This window comes from Chiloscyllium plagiosum, chromosome 35 (assembly GCF_004010195.1).
Source record: "Chiloscyllium plagiosum isolate BGI_BamShark_2017 chromosome 35, ASM401019v2, whole genome shotgun sequence".
Lineage (NCBI taxonomy): Eukaryota > Metazoa > Chordata > Chondrichthyes > Orectolobiformes > Hemiscylliidae > Chiloscyllium > Chiloscyllium plagiosum.
The window spans coordinates 8100428-8118377 of NC_057744.1; the positions used below are offsets into that span (position 1 = coordinate 8100428).

The 17950-nt window shown below is 42.9% G+C and overlaps 1 protein-coding gene across 2 annotated transcripts in view; it reads right to left on the reverse strand.

Annotated features, from left to right (window-relative positions):
• The window catches only part of c2cd2l (c2cd2 like), a 154230-nt gene extending 136360 nt beyond the window's left edge, over nt 1–17870 (reverse strand). The window contains exon 1 of one of the 2 annotated variants that reach the window (XM_043676586.1): nt 16934–17870. In XM_043676586.1, the coding sequence (XP_043532521.1) occupies nt 16934–17284 (351 nt within the window). In that variant the 5' untranslated portion in view covers nt 17285–17870. The remainder of the gene's footprint in view (nt 1–16933) is intronic. The other variant, XM_043676587.1, reaches the window with a different exon arrangement.
• Between the last annotated feature and the right edge of the window lie 80 nt (nt 17871–17950).

A 17950-nucleotide genomic window follows, 5' to 3' on the forward strand; every position in this document is an offset into this window, starting at 1 on the left:
TCTTATTCCTCTACAAACACTGCCCCAGGTTAAATTAATAGCTATGGCTTATATTTTAAGTTTAATCAAGAGACTTATCTCCAAAAACATATAATCAAGAAAGAATCCACTGTACCTACTACTGCAGCCTTTCTATTGGACAGACTTAAAACAACAATTAACTTATCTGATTCTATGCTGTGAACTTCCCCCAACAGTTCCTCCAAGATTAGTTGTGAATTTCAATGTTTGTTAATTTTCCCAGATGCACTCTGATGTCACAACAAGAAGCAACTGAAATTGATAAACAGATTACAAGCTGTGGCCATAAAGAGCTTAATTCAGGGAGAGCAGCATAGATGGGAAGCAGATAACACACTGGAGGGGAGTCGATGGCTTAGTGGTATTGTCACTGGACTATTAATGCAGAGAGCCAAGGTCAGAGTGGTGCTGAAAAAGCACAGCAGGTCAAGCAGCATCTGAGGAAAATCAATGTTTCAGGCAAAAGCCCTTCATCAGGAATGAGGCTGGGAGCCTCGGAGGTGGAGAGATAAGTGCGGGGAAGGTGGGGAGAAAGTAGCTGAGAGTGCAATAGGTGAATGGAGGTGGGGGTAAAGGTGATAGGACAGAAAGAAGGGTGGAGCGGATAGGAGGGGAAATTGTGGTCTTTAATTAAAGAAGGAGGCCATCTGGTGTGTTCTGTAGTGGATGTGGCGTTGCTGGCTTGACCAACAATTAATGTCCACCCCTAGTCACCCTGGAGGAGGAGGAGTGGAGCTGTTTTTTTGAACCACTACAAGCCATGTGCTATAGATCGATCCAAAATGTCCTGCGGAGAGAGGTCCTGGATTTTGACGCAATAGCACTGAAGGAACAGCAATATATTTCCAAGTCAGGGTGGTGAATGGTTTGGAGAGGAATTTGTACTTGGTGGTATTCCCACATATCTGCCGCCCTTGTCCTTCTCGATGGAAGTGGCTGTGGGTTGGAAGATGCTATCAGAGGAGCTTTGGTGAATTTCTACATTGCATCTTGTAGATAGTAGCAGCAGTGTGTACTGAGTGTTGACGATGGAGGAAATAGATTGGATGCCAATCCAAGTGGGCTGCTTTGTCCAGGGGATTAGCCTTCTGGAGTGTTTTAGGCAGCTGCACTCATCCAGGCAGCTGGGGAGCATTCCATCACACTCCTGACTTGCACCTAATAGGCAACTCTGATTTGAGGAGTAAGGAGGAGGGTTACTTGCTGCGGAATTCCTTTAGCTTCTGACCTGCTCATGTCGCTTTGGTATTTGCATGGCTCATTCAAACACATTAAGTATGGAAGAGCAACACACAGATGGAGCTAGAATTTCAGATTCAACTTATGACATCTGCAAGTGTCAAAACTCAACTAGCACTGACTTCTGCATTGCTGTTTTGATTCATGTTCCTGCCACCCAGGAAATTTGAATATTGTTGTCCATTTCCTGGTGACCAGCACCATTGACCAGTTAAAGACCTCAATTTACAGGTACCAGTAAAGATAAGGTCTCTAATTTTACATGGACATGTTCCTGGCTATTTCATCACACTTACCTCCCTCTCTAACCATCTCATCCCTTGTCATATTTCAGTCTCATCTTCAACAATTTTGCTTCAAAACAATAACTGTAAATACTCAAAGAAAATTGAAAATCAACATTTTTGTTTTCACTGCCTCTGTAACATTCTCCAGAGTCTTGTTTGCAATGCATTTTCTTGGAAACTAATCCTAGAAGGGTAATCCTAGCAACAGGAACTCACTTACCCTTTGCCAACTACAACTTACAATTGTATAGTTAAATCGCATCTTTAGTGTACAGTAATGTCTGAAAGTACTGCACAAAGTTGCAATCAAATAATGATCCACACCTAAACTGTGTCTAAGAGGGTTGCCTTTATCATAGAATGGATCCATAAAGCCAACTAAGTGGCATCCTAAAATAATGGAGTCAATCAATTTGGTTGCGAGATCACTCAGCGCTGTCTATTATATTTCATTTCTCTTGTCTATCACACAATATAGTTTCCTGTCAAGACGACATTGCATGATCCACTGGGCAAGGTGTGACTTTATCATGTCCACGGTCAATGCTAGGTTTTTAACTTAATTGATAAGCAACCTGTTCAAACATACGATCATACCGCTCGAGGGCAGGTGGGATATGAATCAAGAGCTTCTGGTCAAGAGGTACGGACACCCACCATAAGAGGCCTTTCCTAAGTTATTCATTACAAGTTTGTTTAATTAACTCAATTCAAAATTGCTGACTGTTATGGTTGGATCTAACTCATCTCAGCCATTAAGTCAGGCATCTAGATTACTAGCGGACTAAAGTGACCACTGTGAGTCAGTGCAGTGCGCATAAGGCACACAAGCTAAACCTTCACATAAATTTCACTCCTCCGCTGTTACACCTTAACACAACATTTTTGCCCCTGAAAGTTCAATTTAACAAAGCTGTAATTCAATGGATGAACTGGAATTTTCAATATACTGCATCCTCACTTTTTTCGAATCAGAACAGGAATGGTAGGAAATGCTATTAGACACAAGACACAAATACCAGGAAAATTACAGTAATCGCTCTTAAGGTTCAGGTTCAATGAGATCTCAATGATCGAGTTCTGCTGTGTCATTCACTGTTATTTACTGCGCTCCACACAATATCCTGGGGAGCAGGTCCCTAGAGAACTGAAGCCAGGAGAAAAAAAAGCCTTCCATTTATATCAGAAACAAAAACAGAAGTTGCTGGAAAAGCTCAGCAGGTCAAGCAGCATCTGTGAAATCAGTATTAATGTTTGGGGCCCAGTAACCCTTTACATAATGTCTTTCAAAGCTTTAATAAAGTCCCAAAGCTCTTTCCAACTAATGACGTACATCTGCAGTGTAGTGGCTATAGCAATGCAGGAAACACTATTGATTTAACTTGATTGCTTGAATCACAGAATTATTTTGTCCCAACAGCCTCCTCCCCCAAAAATAACAGTCTGCACAAACTTAAACTAGGCACTTTGCGTGTTCAGAACATTAAACTCAACGGTCATAAAATGAGAGCCAAAATGTACCAAAGCAACCAGTCAAAAATGCTCTCACAATGCCCTTGTTATTGTTCTATTCAAATTTGGCATTACTTTCAGAATTATTGGAACGGGGAAAGGGAGAACGTGAGAGCTTTAACCCGGTACAGGGGAACAGGATTAATGAAGCCGTGTTCAAGATCTGTGACAATGCAACTCAGCTATATACGCCTTCTGAGACTCCAGGATGTTTGATGCACTTCTGAGGATCAACTACTGGGAATGTGAATGGACAGTGTTTTTCCCTCCACTGCACCTTTCCTGCATTAACTAATACTGAGGATCAAAGGTTTAGAAAAGCGAAAGGAACATTTCAAAGTGTAAAGAAAGAAAGGGGGGAATTTATGATACTCTGAGGTACATGATTACCAGAAGTATGTTCCATACCAGATCATATAACTGCAGCATGCATTTCAATTAATGCTTTTAGATGCAGAAATTCATTCCAAGATACTTCACATCAACATAATCCAACAAAAACTGACATGGAGCTCAATCAGGCATTATCAAACAAATGGCTAAAAGCTTGGGTATTGAGAGAGGTTGCCTGTATTTCATGTCTTATTGAGGCTGAGGGGTGACCTTATAAAGGGTTGTGAAGTCTCAAGGGGGATGGATAGGGTAATTAGACAAGATCTTTTCCTCAAAGTAGGGGAGTCCAAAACTAGAGGGCAAAGGTTTAAGGTGAGGGGGAAAGACATGGGTGGCAATGTCTAGGCCAGCATTTATTGCTCATTCTTAATTGCTCTTGAGAATGTGGTGAGTCAGAGTTTGAATTGCTGCAGTCCATGTAGTGGCTGGCAGCATCTATGGAGACAGAAACAGAGTTAACATCATGTCCAGAATGACGACTCTTCAGTAAAGTAAAAGAAACTGAATAAGACACACTGGACTCTGTTCCTCTCTCTATAGGGGAGCAAATCATGCTCTTAATTTGCTACTGGTTGGTTCATGCAGCTGACAAAGACCACGTAGGAGAATGTAGGAGGACATGGTTAGTAAGTTTGCAGATGACACCAAAGTTGCTGCTATAGTGGACAGTGAGAATGGTTATCTAAGATTACAAAGAGATCTTGATCAATTGGAACAATGGGCTGAGGAGTGGCAGATGGAGTTTAATTTGGATAAATGTGAGGTGCTGCATATTGGTAAGAACAAGGGCAGGACTGAGACAATTAATGGTAGGGCCCTGGGTAGTGTTATAGAACAGAGACACCTAGGGGTTCAGATATCTAATTCTTTGAAATTTGCATCACAGGTAGACAGGGTAGTTAAGAAAGTGTTAATCACGCTTGCCTTGACTGCTCAGACCTTTGAGTATAGGAATTGGGACATCATGCTGAGGTGTACAGGACGTTGGTGAGGCCTCTTCTGTAGCATTATGTGCAGTTCTGGTTGCCCTGCTTTCGGAAGGATATTATTAAATTGGATGGGGTTCAGAAAAGATTTATCAGGGTGTTGCTGGGACTGGAGGGTATGAGTTATAAAAATGGGCTGAGATTTCTTTCACTGGAGTGTAGGAGGTTGAGGGGAGACCCGATAGAAGTTAATAAAATCATGAGGGGCATTGATAAGGTAAATAGCAAGGGTGTTTTTTCTAAAGGGGGAAGGTGTTCAAAACTAAGGGGCACACTTTTAAAGTGAAAAGAGACAGTTTAAAAAGGATATGAGGGGTAACCTTTTTACGCAGAGAGTGATTCATGTGTGGAATGAACTGCCCAAGGAAGTGATGGACGCTGGGGTAGCTACAGCATTTAAAAAACATTTGGATAAGTACATGAATAGGGAAGGTTTGGAGGGATATGGACTAAATGCAGGCAAATGGGACTAGTTGGACCGAAGGGTCTGTTTCCATGCTGTATGACTCTATGACACTATAACAGAGTGGAAAATGTGTTGCTGGAAAAGCGCAGCAGGTCAGGCAGCATTCAGGGAACAGGAGAATCGACGTTTCGGGCATAAGCCCTTCTTCTGAAGAAGGGCTTATGCCCGAAACATCGATTCTCCTGTTCCTTTGATGCTGCCTGACCTGCTGCGCATTTCCAGCAACACATTTTCAGCTCTGATCTCCAGCATCTGCAGACCTCACTTTCTCCTCCACTATAACAGAGTGCAAATGCAAATTTTGTAACTTTGATGTTAATAAGGGGATGGCATGTCCGAACCGGATCAAATGGGAGTTAAACATCCTTTGGTGATACACTTTCAGTCACCCAGTCCCCAAGTGTCTACACTTTTACCCTCCAATCTTTCCTTAGCCTCAAAGTTCTTTTCCTTTAAAGCATCTTCTCCATGATTGTTTCATTACCAAATATCTTTGCTCCTCCTCCCTAATTGCTTCCTCCTTGGTTTGGCATCTCAGGTCCTCAACAAGTGAGGGTTGGGAGCATGAACCAAAAAGTGTAAGTTGTTGTTGTACATTCACATAGCCAGTCATACAGATTGCGCCTGGTTGCACTTGGAGCTGTCATGACAGCAACAATGAGTGGAGTCGCAATGTAACCAACCTCTCTTGCATTTTTCAGAGGGAGTTCTCTACTGTCCAGCATCGAGTCAGAGCGGATTCACCCAATGCAGTGACTCACACATGGGAGTTCCGAGGGTGTGGAAGAAATTAAGGACTCTCCACCTTCAAATACTGAACTCCATTCGCAAACTACTAGAAAATGATTAGAGATCTGATTTTGCAAACTATCCATCCCCCACTCTATTGACTTGAGTTTGCACATACTTTGCAGAGGTAGGTAGGTTGCCAAGCAACAGAATGCAGAAAGGTGGTAATGAAGCTGTTCCCTCTTCAGCACGGCAGCAATAAAGCCTTCCAAACTGCAAGAGACAAGTTTCCTCAAACAAAAGGCATCCCTGATTTTATTTCTAAATAATTTTTCATAGAATTCTGAGAAAATCTTGAATGACTTTCTAACAATGATAATTGCAGCATTCATTAAATACTTCGGACTGTGGGAAAGCATGGAACTCTGGCAACATTGTCAATAAAATGAATGAGGAGCCCAGCCAAGATGTATGCTTAAACTGTTCACCAGGACTTCAGCCAATAGGCTGGTCCCTTGGTATAACATCCACATTGCCTTTTAGATGAGATGAGAATACCAGATCTTGCCTTATCTTTAGGTGGACATTAAAGATTGTATTGAATCACAGGGAGAACAGTTCAGCTGGAGCCCTGGGCAATATTCCTCCACCATACAGAGACTGGTCAAACATTAGGGATTGTGCCATGTATAAGTGTAACATCACGTTTGCCAATAGAGCAGAATTGATTGGACTATAGTTAATAGTCCTGTTGAAAGGACTAATAACAATGTGCTAATCTAAAACAAGTTCCCTCTTTTAATCTTCTCTCTTTGCTGCTCTTTTCAAGGCAAAATACGTCCTATTCAGAAGATTCCCTCATTAAGTGCCACATAGGCACAGTGTTCTACTTTTATCATTCAAACCCAGTCAAGTAGACACCACATCACGAAAACAGCAGCTGACTATATTAAATTGAGTAATACCATTGAAGGAAAATGTGGTTAACTTTCAGAAAAAAAATGTCTCATGCAATGTTTAGATTCATTTCATAAGGTTCCTAACAATGTCAATGGCGTCAAGTAAACGCATGATCAAATTGTTTCTTCTGTAGCCTCAGGATTAAAAATTACTTGATTTATTCCATTAAAGTGGCACAAACTCTTACTTGTTTGGCAACAGCTTTTGTGATGGACTGAAATCAAGATTTTATTTTCTCTCAGAGTAACGCAGTGGGAAAACAGTTGAGTTGCTTCCAGTATTGTGAATTGTCACTCTTGCTATCAGTACAGTTGGTTGCTATGGAGTAGGTGTTATAACAGAGGTCTATCCCAGCAACACAATGGCATCACGGACACTCAACTCTGCTATGTTAGCAAATCCTGATTAATTCAACAAACACAGGAATTGGAAGTCTTTATTACAGCCTTGCCATCACTGACAGTAGCTACTAGGTTCTTAACTTTCCCAATCTTTGACTACAAGACATAAGAACTATTTGGCTATTTGGCTCATTGGATCTGCTCTACCATTTATTACGATCATGGTTGATCTGCTCATCCTTAACTCCACCACCCTTAACCTTTGATACCCTTCCTGATTAAAAACATATCTCAGCCTTGAATATACTTAACACAACCTCAAAAGCTCTTTGCTGTAAGGAAATCCACAGATCCAATGTTCTCTGATAGAAGAAATTTCTCCTCCTATCTGGCCTTAAACGTGCAACCTTTTATTCTGGGATTATACTCTCTGACCCTAGGCTCCCCCATAATGGGAATCAGTCTCTCAGTGTCTACTTTGTCAGGCCTTTAAGAACCTTCAATAAGGTCTCCTCCCATTTTTCTCAACTCCAATGAGAAGAGGCCCAACATAGTCAATCTCTCTCTATTAGACAATCCCTCCATACCCAGGATTAACTACTTCTCTCTCTTTCTCTCTCTCTATATCATCGTCACATCTAAAACATGATCTCCCACCCTCCAGCGCAGAAGATAAGTCAAGCAATGATTGCTACACAAACCTCTACGAAGATCCACTGACATTGCAAACTCTTTGGTTTCAGACTGTCCTGCTTGCTGCTGGTAGAACCATACATTTCCAGCTTGAGCTAATACATATCCAGTCAAGATTAAAGTATGGTCCTGGAAAAGCACAAAGGGTCAGGCAGCATCCGAGGAGCAGGAAAATAGACGTTTCGGGCAAAAGCCCTTCATCAGGAAAGGGTTTTTGACTGAAATGTCGATTTTCCAGCTCCTCGGATGCTGCTTGACCTGCTGCGCTTTTCCAGCACCACTCTAATCTTGACTCTAATCTCCAGCATCTGCAATACCCACTTTCACCTAATATGAATCCAGGCCAGCAGCAATACAACAACAACAACAACAACTTGTATTTATATGGCACCTTTGACCCAGTAACAAGTTCCAAAGCACTTCACAGAAGTGCTTTCGAATGGAATTTGGCAATGAGCCATCACTGAGATTAGAGATTTGCAGGAGTAATGGGGCCACCAAGGGGTTACATACAAATTCGGATTGGGCCTTGGGTCCCTTGAGTTTGCTCTTCTATTTAACACGATCATAACTGATCTGATTGTGAGTGTCGGATTTGAGGTTACAGGAAAACATATCACCCCCTTGGCTTTCTAAGAATGACTACACCTCTGTCTTTGAAATATTCAAAGACTCTGCTTCCAAGACATTTTGAGGAAGTGACCCATGACCATCTGTGAGAAACAATGTCTCCTTATTTCCATCCTAAATGGGTGACTCCTAATTTTGAAATCAATGACCCTGAGTTCTCGATTCTCCCTCAAGAAGAAACATCCCTTCAACATCTGCCCTGTCAAGCCCTCTCAGGATCTTGAGAGCTGCAATGAAAATGCTAAGGGATTTGGACAAATGTAGCTTGAAATGGGTGAGAATTTTTTGACTAATCATTAATTGCGTTGGTTAAGCCATAAACAGTGAGACATTTATTTGATCGGAAGAATTCTTTTTATGATCTGAATATATGTTTATTGGATTTCACAACAATGAGAGTGTGTTGTGTAGAAGCCAAGAAATCTGTTGCAACACAACACCAGCAAAGAAATTGTTCTTGGCAGCTTAACGGTCAGCAACTTAAAATAGCTCAACAATTCTACTCATCAGCACAACAGTGCCGCTGATGTAAGGGAAGTCTGAGGAGGTGAACTTATGATGACAGTTTCATCAGCTGCCACTTAGAAAACTTCCAGAGTTATTGTTGTAGTGTCACCATAGTCTTACCAGACCATAGGGGCTGCTCTCTCAGTACAGAGAAGCAACTGGTAGTGATTTAACCTGAGGGCCGCCAGACCTCAGGCAAGGGAAGACATTGAGAAGGTGAGTCCATCATGGTAACCTCAAACCGCTGATGGGAATTGAATGGGAATTGGCATTACACTGCTCGTAAACCAAAAGTCCAGCCAACTGAGCTGAACCAGAGGGGAGAGGATACTAATGCAGAATGTAATGGAATATTCTCCACTTACCTGGATGAATGTAGCATCAAAAATGCTCAAGAAGCTCAACACCATCCAGAGCAACGCAGCCTGCTTGTCTGCAGCCCGCTGCAATGCCACCACTGTCAGCACTGACTCTCTCATCACAGGCTCTCTCAGTGAGGGCAATGTGTAACATCTACATGATATACTGCAACAATGCACTGAGGTCTCTCTAACAGCACCTTTTAAAGCCTGCATCCTCTGTTGTCTGGAAAGAACGCAACCAACCAGTAGTTCCTCTCCAAACCACTCACCATTGTGACATGGAAGTACACCAATATTCATTCACTGTCACTGGGTCAAAATCTTGGAACTTTCTCCCTGGCAGCACTGCGGGGTGTACCCATAGCAGATGGAGTGCAGCGCTTCAGACAGTTGGTTCCACCGTCACCTTCTCAAGGGCAAGAGGCAGCCAGTTTATAAAGAAGGTGAGAGTTTGGATGAAACAAAACCACAACCAATCCCCAGGTTGTAAACAGTTTCCAATCTTGATTCCACTCATAAGTCAATTTGTACTCAAGTCAGAACACAATACAGGGCAATGCAGAATAGCTGCTTGTAAGTATAAGGAAATGTTCACGTCAGATCTTTAAAATGAATTTTAATATACCTCTGTATGGGATTTTGTTCATAAGTTGGACAGTCATAAGTCAGGGACTGCCTGAAACAGACAAGTGTATGCCTGGACTTGGTCTAAAAGAATTTAACTCAAGAGTATAACATACTTGATAAGAGGATACTCATTTGAAGAGTTGGAGAATGCTTGAAACGCTGAATTCTATGGAACTCACTGATGAAGGACATTTACTCCAATTCAAAATTCACATTAACTGGGCTTCCTTACCACTGCAACATATACAACCTTGTCCAACAGCACTGGTAAAGTATGCAAGATACATACCCATCTCTCTCACACACAGCTTTGTAGCTGCTCAGCATTCACTGAGATACAGGTAAGCAACACACAGGATTGATCATGTCCCATGATTACAGAGAACTGGGGATCAAGACTGGGTCACAACATGTAAAAGAAACCCACGAAAACTGCTCATGAGCAAACCTGTTCAATCATCTGGTGGTAAAGTCAGGGAGGAGCTGACAAAATCTAATAGTATGACACTCCCAATATTTCCTGCTAACCAATTCAGTCACTTTTTAATAAAGTCAATAATCACATGACAAGCTTTCAGACCCCTGCTCCTTCTTCAGGTAGCTAGTGTTTTCAAACAAACCTGTTGAACTGTAACCTCCATACCACATTTTAATAAGCCCCATCTTCATCTTTGGTAGACTCAGAGGTGATAGCACCAGGCAGTGAAGGTATGACTCACCTGTACAGTAAGTGTTAAGCAGAGCTCGCTGATACGATCATTGTCTGAATATGCATAGCTTTTAACTCCTCCTTGTGTTTTACAGCAGTAAACCATCACAGCCCTGCAGCTTCACAGCCAGCTTCATTCCTCAACGCACAAAGCAAAACTGCATTCTCAATGACCCAAAGCACAAGATCCAATGAACTGTGGCTCCTTTACCGAGTTAGTTCGCTTATTTAAATATATTTGGGAATGTAGGAACAGATGTAAACTTCTCGGCTCATCAGGCTGTTTTGAAATTCAAATAGTTCACGGTTGATCTGTCCTTCAATTCCATTTACCCAGTTTTGCTCTGTAATGCTCTCTCATTAGGGAGAGAGATGACTGGTGGTCTGAGGTAAAAACAATACTGCAGATGCTGGAAACCAGATTTTGGATTAGTGGTGCTAGAAGTGCACAGCAGTTCAGGCAGCATCCGAGGAGCAGCAAAATCTGAGGGTCACCATGTCTCAGCTGAGGGGAGAGGTTGAGAAGGAGGGTCCTTAATGTAACCTCAGCTGGTGCAGGCATTGAACCTATGCTGCTGGCATTACCCTACACTGTAAACCAGCCGACCAGTCAACTGAGCCATTTTGCTCCATATTCCTCAATACACTTTCCCAGCGAAATGTCAAATGAAAATAATTTCAATTGACTCCCAGGATCCGGAGCTATCTGGGGGAGATCATTCCCATTACCCTGTGAAAAGGTGCCAGCTCAGGTTACTGCAGAATGGACTGTGATGACAAGATTATACTGTTTCTGAATATCTATTTCCATAACATGAAATAGCTTCTCAAAAGTTACCCTATCAAAAGCCTTAATCATTTGAAACTACTCGATAAAGGTCAACCCCCATCTTTTCAAACACAAGGGAAGCTACATTTGTATAACCTACCCACGTGATGTTACCCTTTACTATAACATCATAAACCCTGGTATAATTTTTCCCAGTCACTACTGTACCCCTTCAAAGCACATTGGCATTGGAAATGTCTGGGAGTTTATCATATTGGTGACTAATAATTGCACTCCTCTGTTATTTTAACAGAGATAGCCTTTCTAAAATAAAGCGAGGAGATTATTCATAGTGGTGCTTTTGGTAATTGAGGAGATAAAATGAGAGGAAGCGTGACAGGAAATGAATATGACACTTGCAGGAGGCAAACAGCATATGTAAGACTTTTAAGGTCTTGGTTTGAATAGTGAACAGAGCTATGTTGTATGTACGTATACAGTACTAAAATAAGTTTACTTTATTATTGTTATTGAAATGATATCACCAATTGCACTTCTAAGACAAATGTTTTCCTGTAAGTTATGCTCAACATCAGCCCCGTGGATGGAGCATTTTCCATTTTTAGTGCTTATTATATGAGTCAAGCATTTTTATCTTCATTCTTTCACGTGTTGTGGGCGTTGCTGACAAAGGTTACCGTTTGTTGCTAATCCTTAACTGCAATTGAATTGAGTTAGGCCGATTCAGAGGACACTTTACACTCAACCATGTTGCTCAACTGTTTGTAGGGCAGACCAAGCAAGGATGGAAGATTTCCTTCCCTAAACCATAATTTTAACATTGATAGTTGTCATCATTACCTGAGATCACCTTTCAATTCCAGATTTATTATTGAATGTAAATTTCACCAACTGTCGTGATCAAATTTGAATTTACGTGCCCAGAACATTAGTTTGGGCCTCTATATTACTAGCAGAGTGACATTACCACTACGACCATCTTTCCCCAGTTGACAGCTAATCACAGTAATGGCAGCCTAACCCTAATGTTAATCCTGTCAAAGATCATTGTAAATTCCCACCTGTTTCACTGATGTCCTTCAAAGGAAGAAAATCTGCCCTCCTTACCTGGTTTGCCCTACAAGTGACTCCAGACTCACAGGAATTAGGTTGACCCTTAACTGCCCATTGAAATGGCTTAGACAGCAAAGGCAATTAGGGAGGGGGCAATAAATGCTGACTTGGTTAATTAAGCCCACACCCAATGAAAGAATAAAAGTAATCCAATGTTTTGTTTCAATCAACCTGTTCAGAGATAGTATTCCACACCTCCGGAGCAGTTGGGACTTGAACACAGGAGTCCTAGCCCAGAGCTAGGGACACTACTACCCCTGTGTCACACAAACCTTAAAATCCAGGTTTTTAATTAAATTCAAATTTCACAGCTACTTGGCATTATCAGGACATGAGCCCAGGTTTCTGGATTACCAGCTCATGTGCATTTACACCCTTGACTCCTAGGTTAGGAATCAGATGCACAGTGATTCTCTCTTCTACCCAACAACCTGAAACTTCATTTTAATGTAGCATTAATATGACTATAGATTGTTAGAATTTTTTGAAGAGGTAACAAGTAAGTTAGACCGGGGAACTCCACTGGATGTTATCTATCTAGACTTCCAAAAGGCCTTTGATAAGTGTCTCACGGGAGGCTGCTGAGTAAGGTGAGGGCCCATGGTGTTCGAGGTGAGCTACTGGCATGGATTGAGGATTGACTGTCTGACAGAAGGCAGAGAGTTGGGATAAAATGTTATTTTTTGGAATGGCAGCTGGTGACATGTGGTGTCCTGCAGGGTTCAGTGTTGGGGACCCAGTTGTTCACTTTATATATAAATGATCTGGATGAAGAGACTGGGGGCATTCTGGAGAAGTTTGCTGATGATACAAAGTTAGGTGGTCAGGCAGGTAGTTCTGAGGAGGTGCGGAGGCTACGGAAACATTTAGACAGTTTAGGAGAATGGTCCAAGAAATGGTTGATGAAATCCAATGTGAGCAAATGCGAGGTCTTGCACTTTGGAAAAAAGAATACAGAAATGGACTATTTTATACACGGTGAGAAAATTCATAAAGCCAAAGTACAAAGGGATCTGGGAGTGATAGTCCAGGATTCTCTAAGGCTAACTTGCAAGTTGAGTCCGTGGTTAAGAAAGCAAATGTAATGTTGTCACTTATTTCAAGAGGGTTGGAATATAAAAGCAGTGATGGGCTACTGAGACTTTATAAAGGTCTGGTTATGCCCCATTTAGAATACTGTGTCCAGTTTTGGGCCCCACACCTCAGGAAGGACATACTGGTACTGGAGCGTGTCCAGCAGAGCTTCACACGGATAATCCCTGGAACAAAGGCCTAACATACGAGGAACGGCTGAGGGTCCTGGGATTGTATTCATTAGAGTTCAGAAGGTTGAGGGGAGATCTAATAGAACTTACAAGGTAATGCATGGCTTAGAAAGGGTGGCCGCTAGGAAGTTGTTTCCGTTAGGCGGGGATACTAGGACTCATGGGCACAGCCTTAGAATTAGAACGGGGTCAATTTAGAACTGAAATGAGGAGACATTTCTTCAGCCAGAGAGTGGTGGGCCTGTGGAATTCACTACCACGGAGCGCAGTGGAGGCTGGGACATTAAATGTCTTCAAGGCAGAGATTGATAAATTCTTAATCTCGCAAGGAATTAAGGAATATGGGGACACTGCAGTAAGTGGTGTTGAAACGCCCATCAGCCATGATTGAATGGCGGAGTGGACCCGATGGACCAAATGGCCTTACTTCCACTCCTATGTCTTATGGTCTTATTCCCACCTTCCACAGCAACAGCACATACTCTGAGCAAGGCTATTCACTGCAAACCAAGTGTGGACAGTTCTGTGATTTAGCTCCTTAACTATGAGGAAATGGCTTCTGGCCAGGCAATTCCAATTTATTTCAAAAGTGGCCGTCAGTCTGGATTGGATTCAAACATGGATAAAGGTCAATGTTTCAACCCAGCCTGTCTGTCAGCCAGGCAGTCATGCTTCAGACATTGTACCAGATTAACACATCCCAATGTTGCATGCAACCCTTCCAGGGGACGGAGTGCCATTAAGAGGTTGGCCAGCATGAACCAGAGACAAGCATTCTGGATAGATCAAGTGGCATAAACAATAAGCTAGGTGATGGGTTAGTTAAAGGTCACGGAATAAAATGGATTCAGATATCTTACTGAAGGGACATATTGCTGGATATATGATTGTACAGATTAAACACAAGGCAGGTTCCCTTTAGCATACAAAATGTTCAAAATTAACAATTAGCAAGACTGAGGCCCACAGCCTACTATGCATTCAATAAGGTCACACAACACCAGGTTATAATCCAACAGGTTTATTTGGGAGCACTAGCTTTTGGAGTACTGCTCCTTCAAACAAACACCAATAACCTGGTGTTGTGTGATTTTTAACTGTGTCCACCCCAGTCCAACACTGGCTCCTTCACATTATACATTCAACAAGGCCATGACTGGTCTGAGTATTCCTTCTCTGCCTGAAATCCTTTCACTCCTTTGCTCAAGAATCCATCCACCTTTGTCCTAAAAATATTCAAAGACTGCTTTTGTGGAAGAGTTCCAAAGACTCATGACCCTCAGACAAAAAAGAATTCTCCCATCTTTCTCTTCAATGATCAACCCCTTAAATTTTAAACAGTGACCCCGAGGGTTAGATGCTCCCACAAAAGGAAGCGTTCTCTCTAAATTCACTCTGTTAAGATTCTCTAAGATCTTGTATATTTCAATCAAGTTGCCACTTAATGAATACAAACCCAACCTGTCCAACCTTTGCTCACATATTCCAGGTATTAGTCCAAACTACTTCCAATACGTTTATGTCCTTCCTTAGATAAGGAGACCAATACTGTATACAATATGCCAGATGTGGTCTCACTAACACTTTGTATAACTGAAGAATAGCCTCCCTACTTATTTTGTATTCAATTTCCCTCACACAGTTTTATCAGTTTTCCTGATTACTTGCTATGCCTTCATATTACACTCTTCATGCACTCAGAGCCTTGCAATTGATCACCACTTAAATAACCTGCTCCTTTCTTATTCTTCATTCCAAAATAACCAGTCTCATGAATTCCCGCATCATATTCTACTTGCCAGATCTTTGCCCAGTTACTTAACCTTTGGTAGCAATGTTATGTCCTTTGCACAATTCAGTTTCCTACCTATCTTTGTGATGTCAGCAAATTTAGCAACCATACCTTCAGTCTTTTCGTACATCAGTTGATAAATTGTAAAACGTTGACAGCTCAGAAGTGACCCTTGTGTCATATGACTTGGTACATCTTGCCAACCAGAAAGTGACCCATTTATACCTACTGTTTCCTCTCAGTCAGCCAATCTTTGTTCCCATTTCCAACCTTACCACCAATGACATAGAACTTACAGGCAACCCATTATTATCCTTCCTTTACAATAGATAACACCTTCTCTCAGCAACACATTTTATCTCCTCAAAACATATTCTCCACTAAATGATATCAAAATGTACAGAAGGGAAACTTCTGGACCAACACACCCTAGGACCTGATTTATTTTTCCAGCAGACTTTTTTTAGGTTTCTGATACTGACTGCTTCCGAGAGGTTTAAAGTACACTATTTGGGTTGCTGTTCAGCTTTTACCATCTTGAATGGGCAAAAATAAAATTTGCAGTCTGAGCAGAAGGAAGGTTTCTCTCAATGCCCCCCAGCTTATCCACTGCTGAATGCCAATCGATAGCCCTCAATTATACAGAAGGGTACTCGGGTGAAGGGGAGGTGGAGGGTACAGGTTGCTAACCCTCCAGGATTGCCCAGGTATTTCACAGGATGAAACATTCATCTCCAATATACAATGACAAATAAAGAAATAAAAAGCCTAAACAAAACTCTCCACACCTCTATTTTTTTGAAAGCTTGTGTTTATTAACTGTAAAAATGTTGGAGATGGAGTAGAAAACTGTTTGACTAGGTGGGCCAATACAATGTCCAGAAATATGTCCAACCATAACAAGGTTGGGGGAAATGGGTAGAGAATGCTAATATGACCAGGCTCAACTGTGATTGTAAATTGAAAAGCTCACAGTTTTTATTGGTCAAATTTACAGGAGTGGCCAAGGTTAATGTCCACAGACAGTGCTCCAGTAAGGAACGGGATGTTCAGTGCTAGAGGACCACAGGGAAAAAAGGTTTAAAAAAAAGTCAAAGAAATAAAAGGGCAATGAAAACACAAGTCTGCTGCCAATGTCACCCAACAGATGCAGTGAAGTGTCAAGTCCCAGTGAGATAAAGACTCTCCATAAATCATCCCCAGCATCCAGAAAGCTGCTCATATCACAGGCCCTGCTGCTCCTGTCAAAATGCAACTTTGCCAACCTCTCAACACAAGAGGGACCCGATTATTTTACAGTCCTATGGTAAAAGCACTGGCTCCAGGTACCAACTCCAAAACAAACTCAAAGACAAGAAATCATTCCAAATTTCTGCACTGGGTACAAGGCCGGCAGTGTGGACACTGGACACACAAGCCATCAGCTCTGGCTGGTGGGGTCGAATGAATACAACCGGCTCGTAGGGCCTGAACCATGACATCTTAAGGACCATCAGAACACAGTTACCTACCCCAATGCGACAAGCCTGGTCGTTCAGCGCTTTGATCCACGTCCTCTGCCAATTGTCTCTGAAGGACTTGAAGGAGAACAGGGAAGTGACGAGCCGCTTGAGCCCCGAGCCGGAGACGCTGTCTTCCCGGGAGCAGCCGAGTTTCAGGAGGGAGCTCCAAATGCCCAGGCTGGCAGGAGGACGCTGCCTGTCCCCGGCGCCTCGCCTCCAAATCCCGAAGGAATACTGCACCAGCCAGGTCAGGACGGTCACGATGGAAGCTGCGAACAGGAGCAGGAGGGCGAGCCAGCCGGCGTGCTGGAGGAGAGCCGGCCCAGAGGAGCTGCCGAGCAGGCTGAACAGCACAGACATGACGGGCACGGAGAGAGGGGGCCGCCGGGCTCAGACATAAAGAGCACAGCCGCGCAGTCCGCCTCTCCAATTTGGCAATCCCCCGCCTGGATAAAGTGTATCCTTTCCCGGCGACACTGTAACAAGCGAAGCAGCTCCTCCCGCCGCTAGATTCACAGCAACACCTCACACTCGCTACATTGTATCGAGGAGGCAACTGCAACATGAAACATTGCAACTTGACATCGACAGAGTTGCCCTCGGGCAGCAGCGATCCTTAACGAGGTGATCGATCCACTGAGGTCCTGGATCATGCTCCCGAGGCTGGAGCTGAAATTGCTGGCGTGGCAAGAACCACCAGGTGATTTCCCGGGACGGCCGCACTGGATCCCGCCCTCCCTTCTCCAGGAGACGCTGCTGCTGCTGTTTGCTGCAATTCTCCGTGTCTCTGATTAAAACGGCAGAGTCAGGCACAGAGCTTCCCCTCGCACCCTGCCTGCTCCCGGGCTCAGCCCGGAATCCAGATGGCTCCGGCCCAGCATTCAGAGCGCTCCACCCCCCGACACACAAATACACACACCCCCTGACACACAGATACACACACCCCCCCCGACACACAAATACACACACCCCCTGACACACAGATACACACACCCCCCCGACACACAATTACACACACCCCTCTCC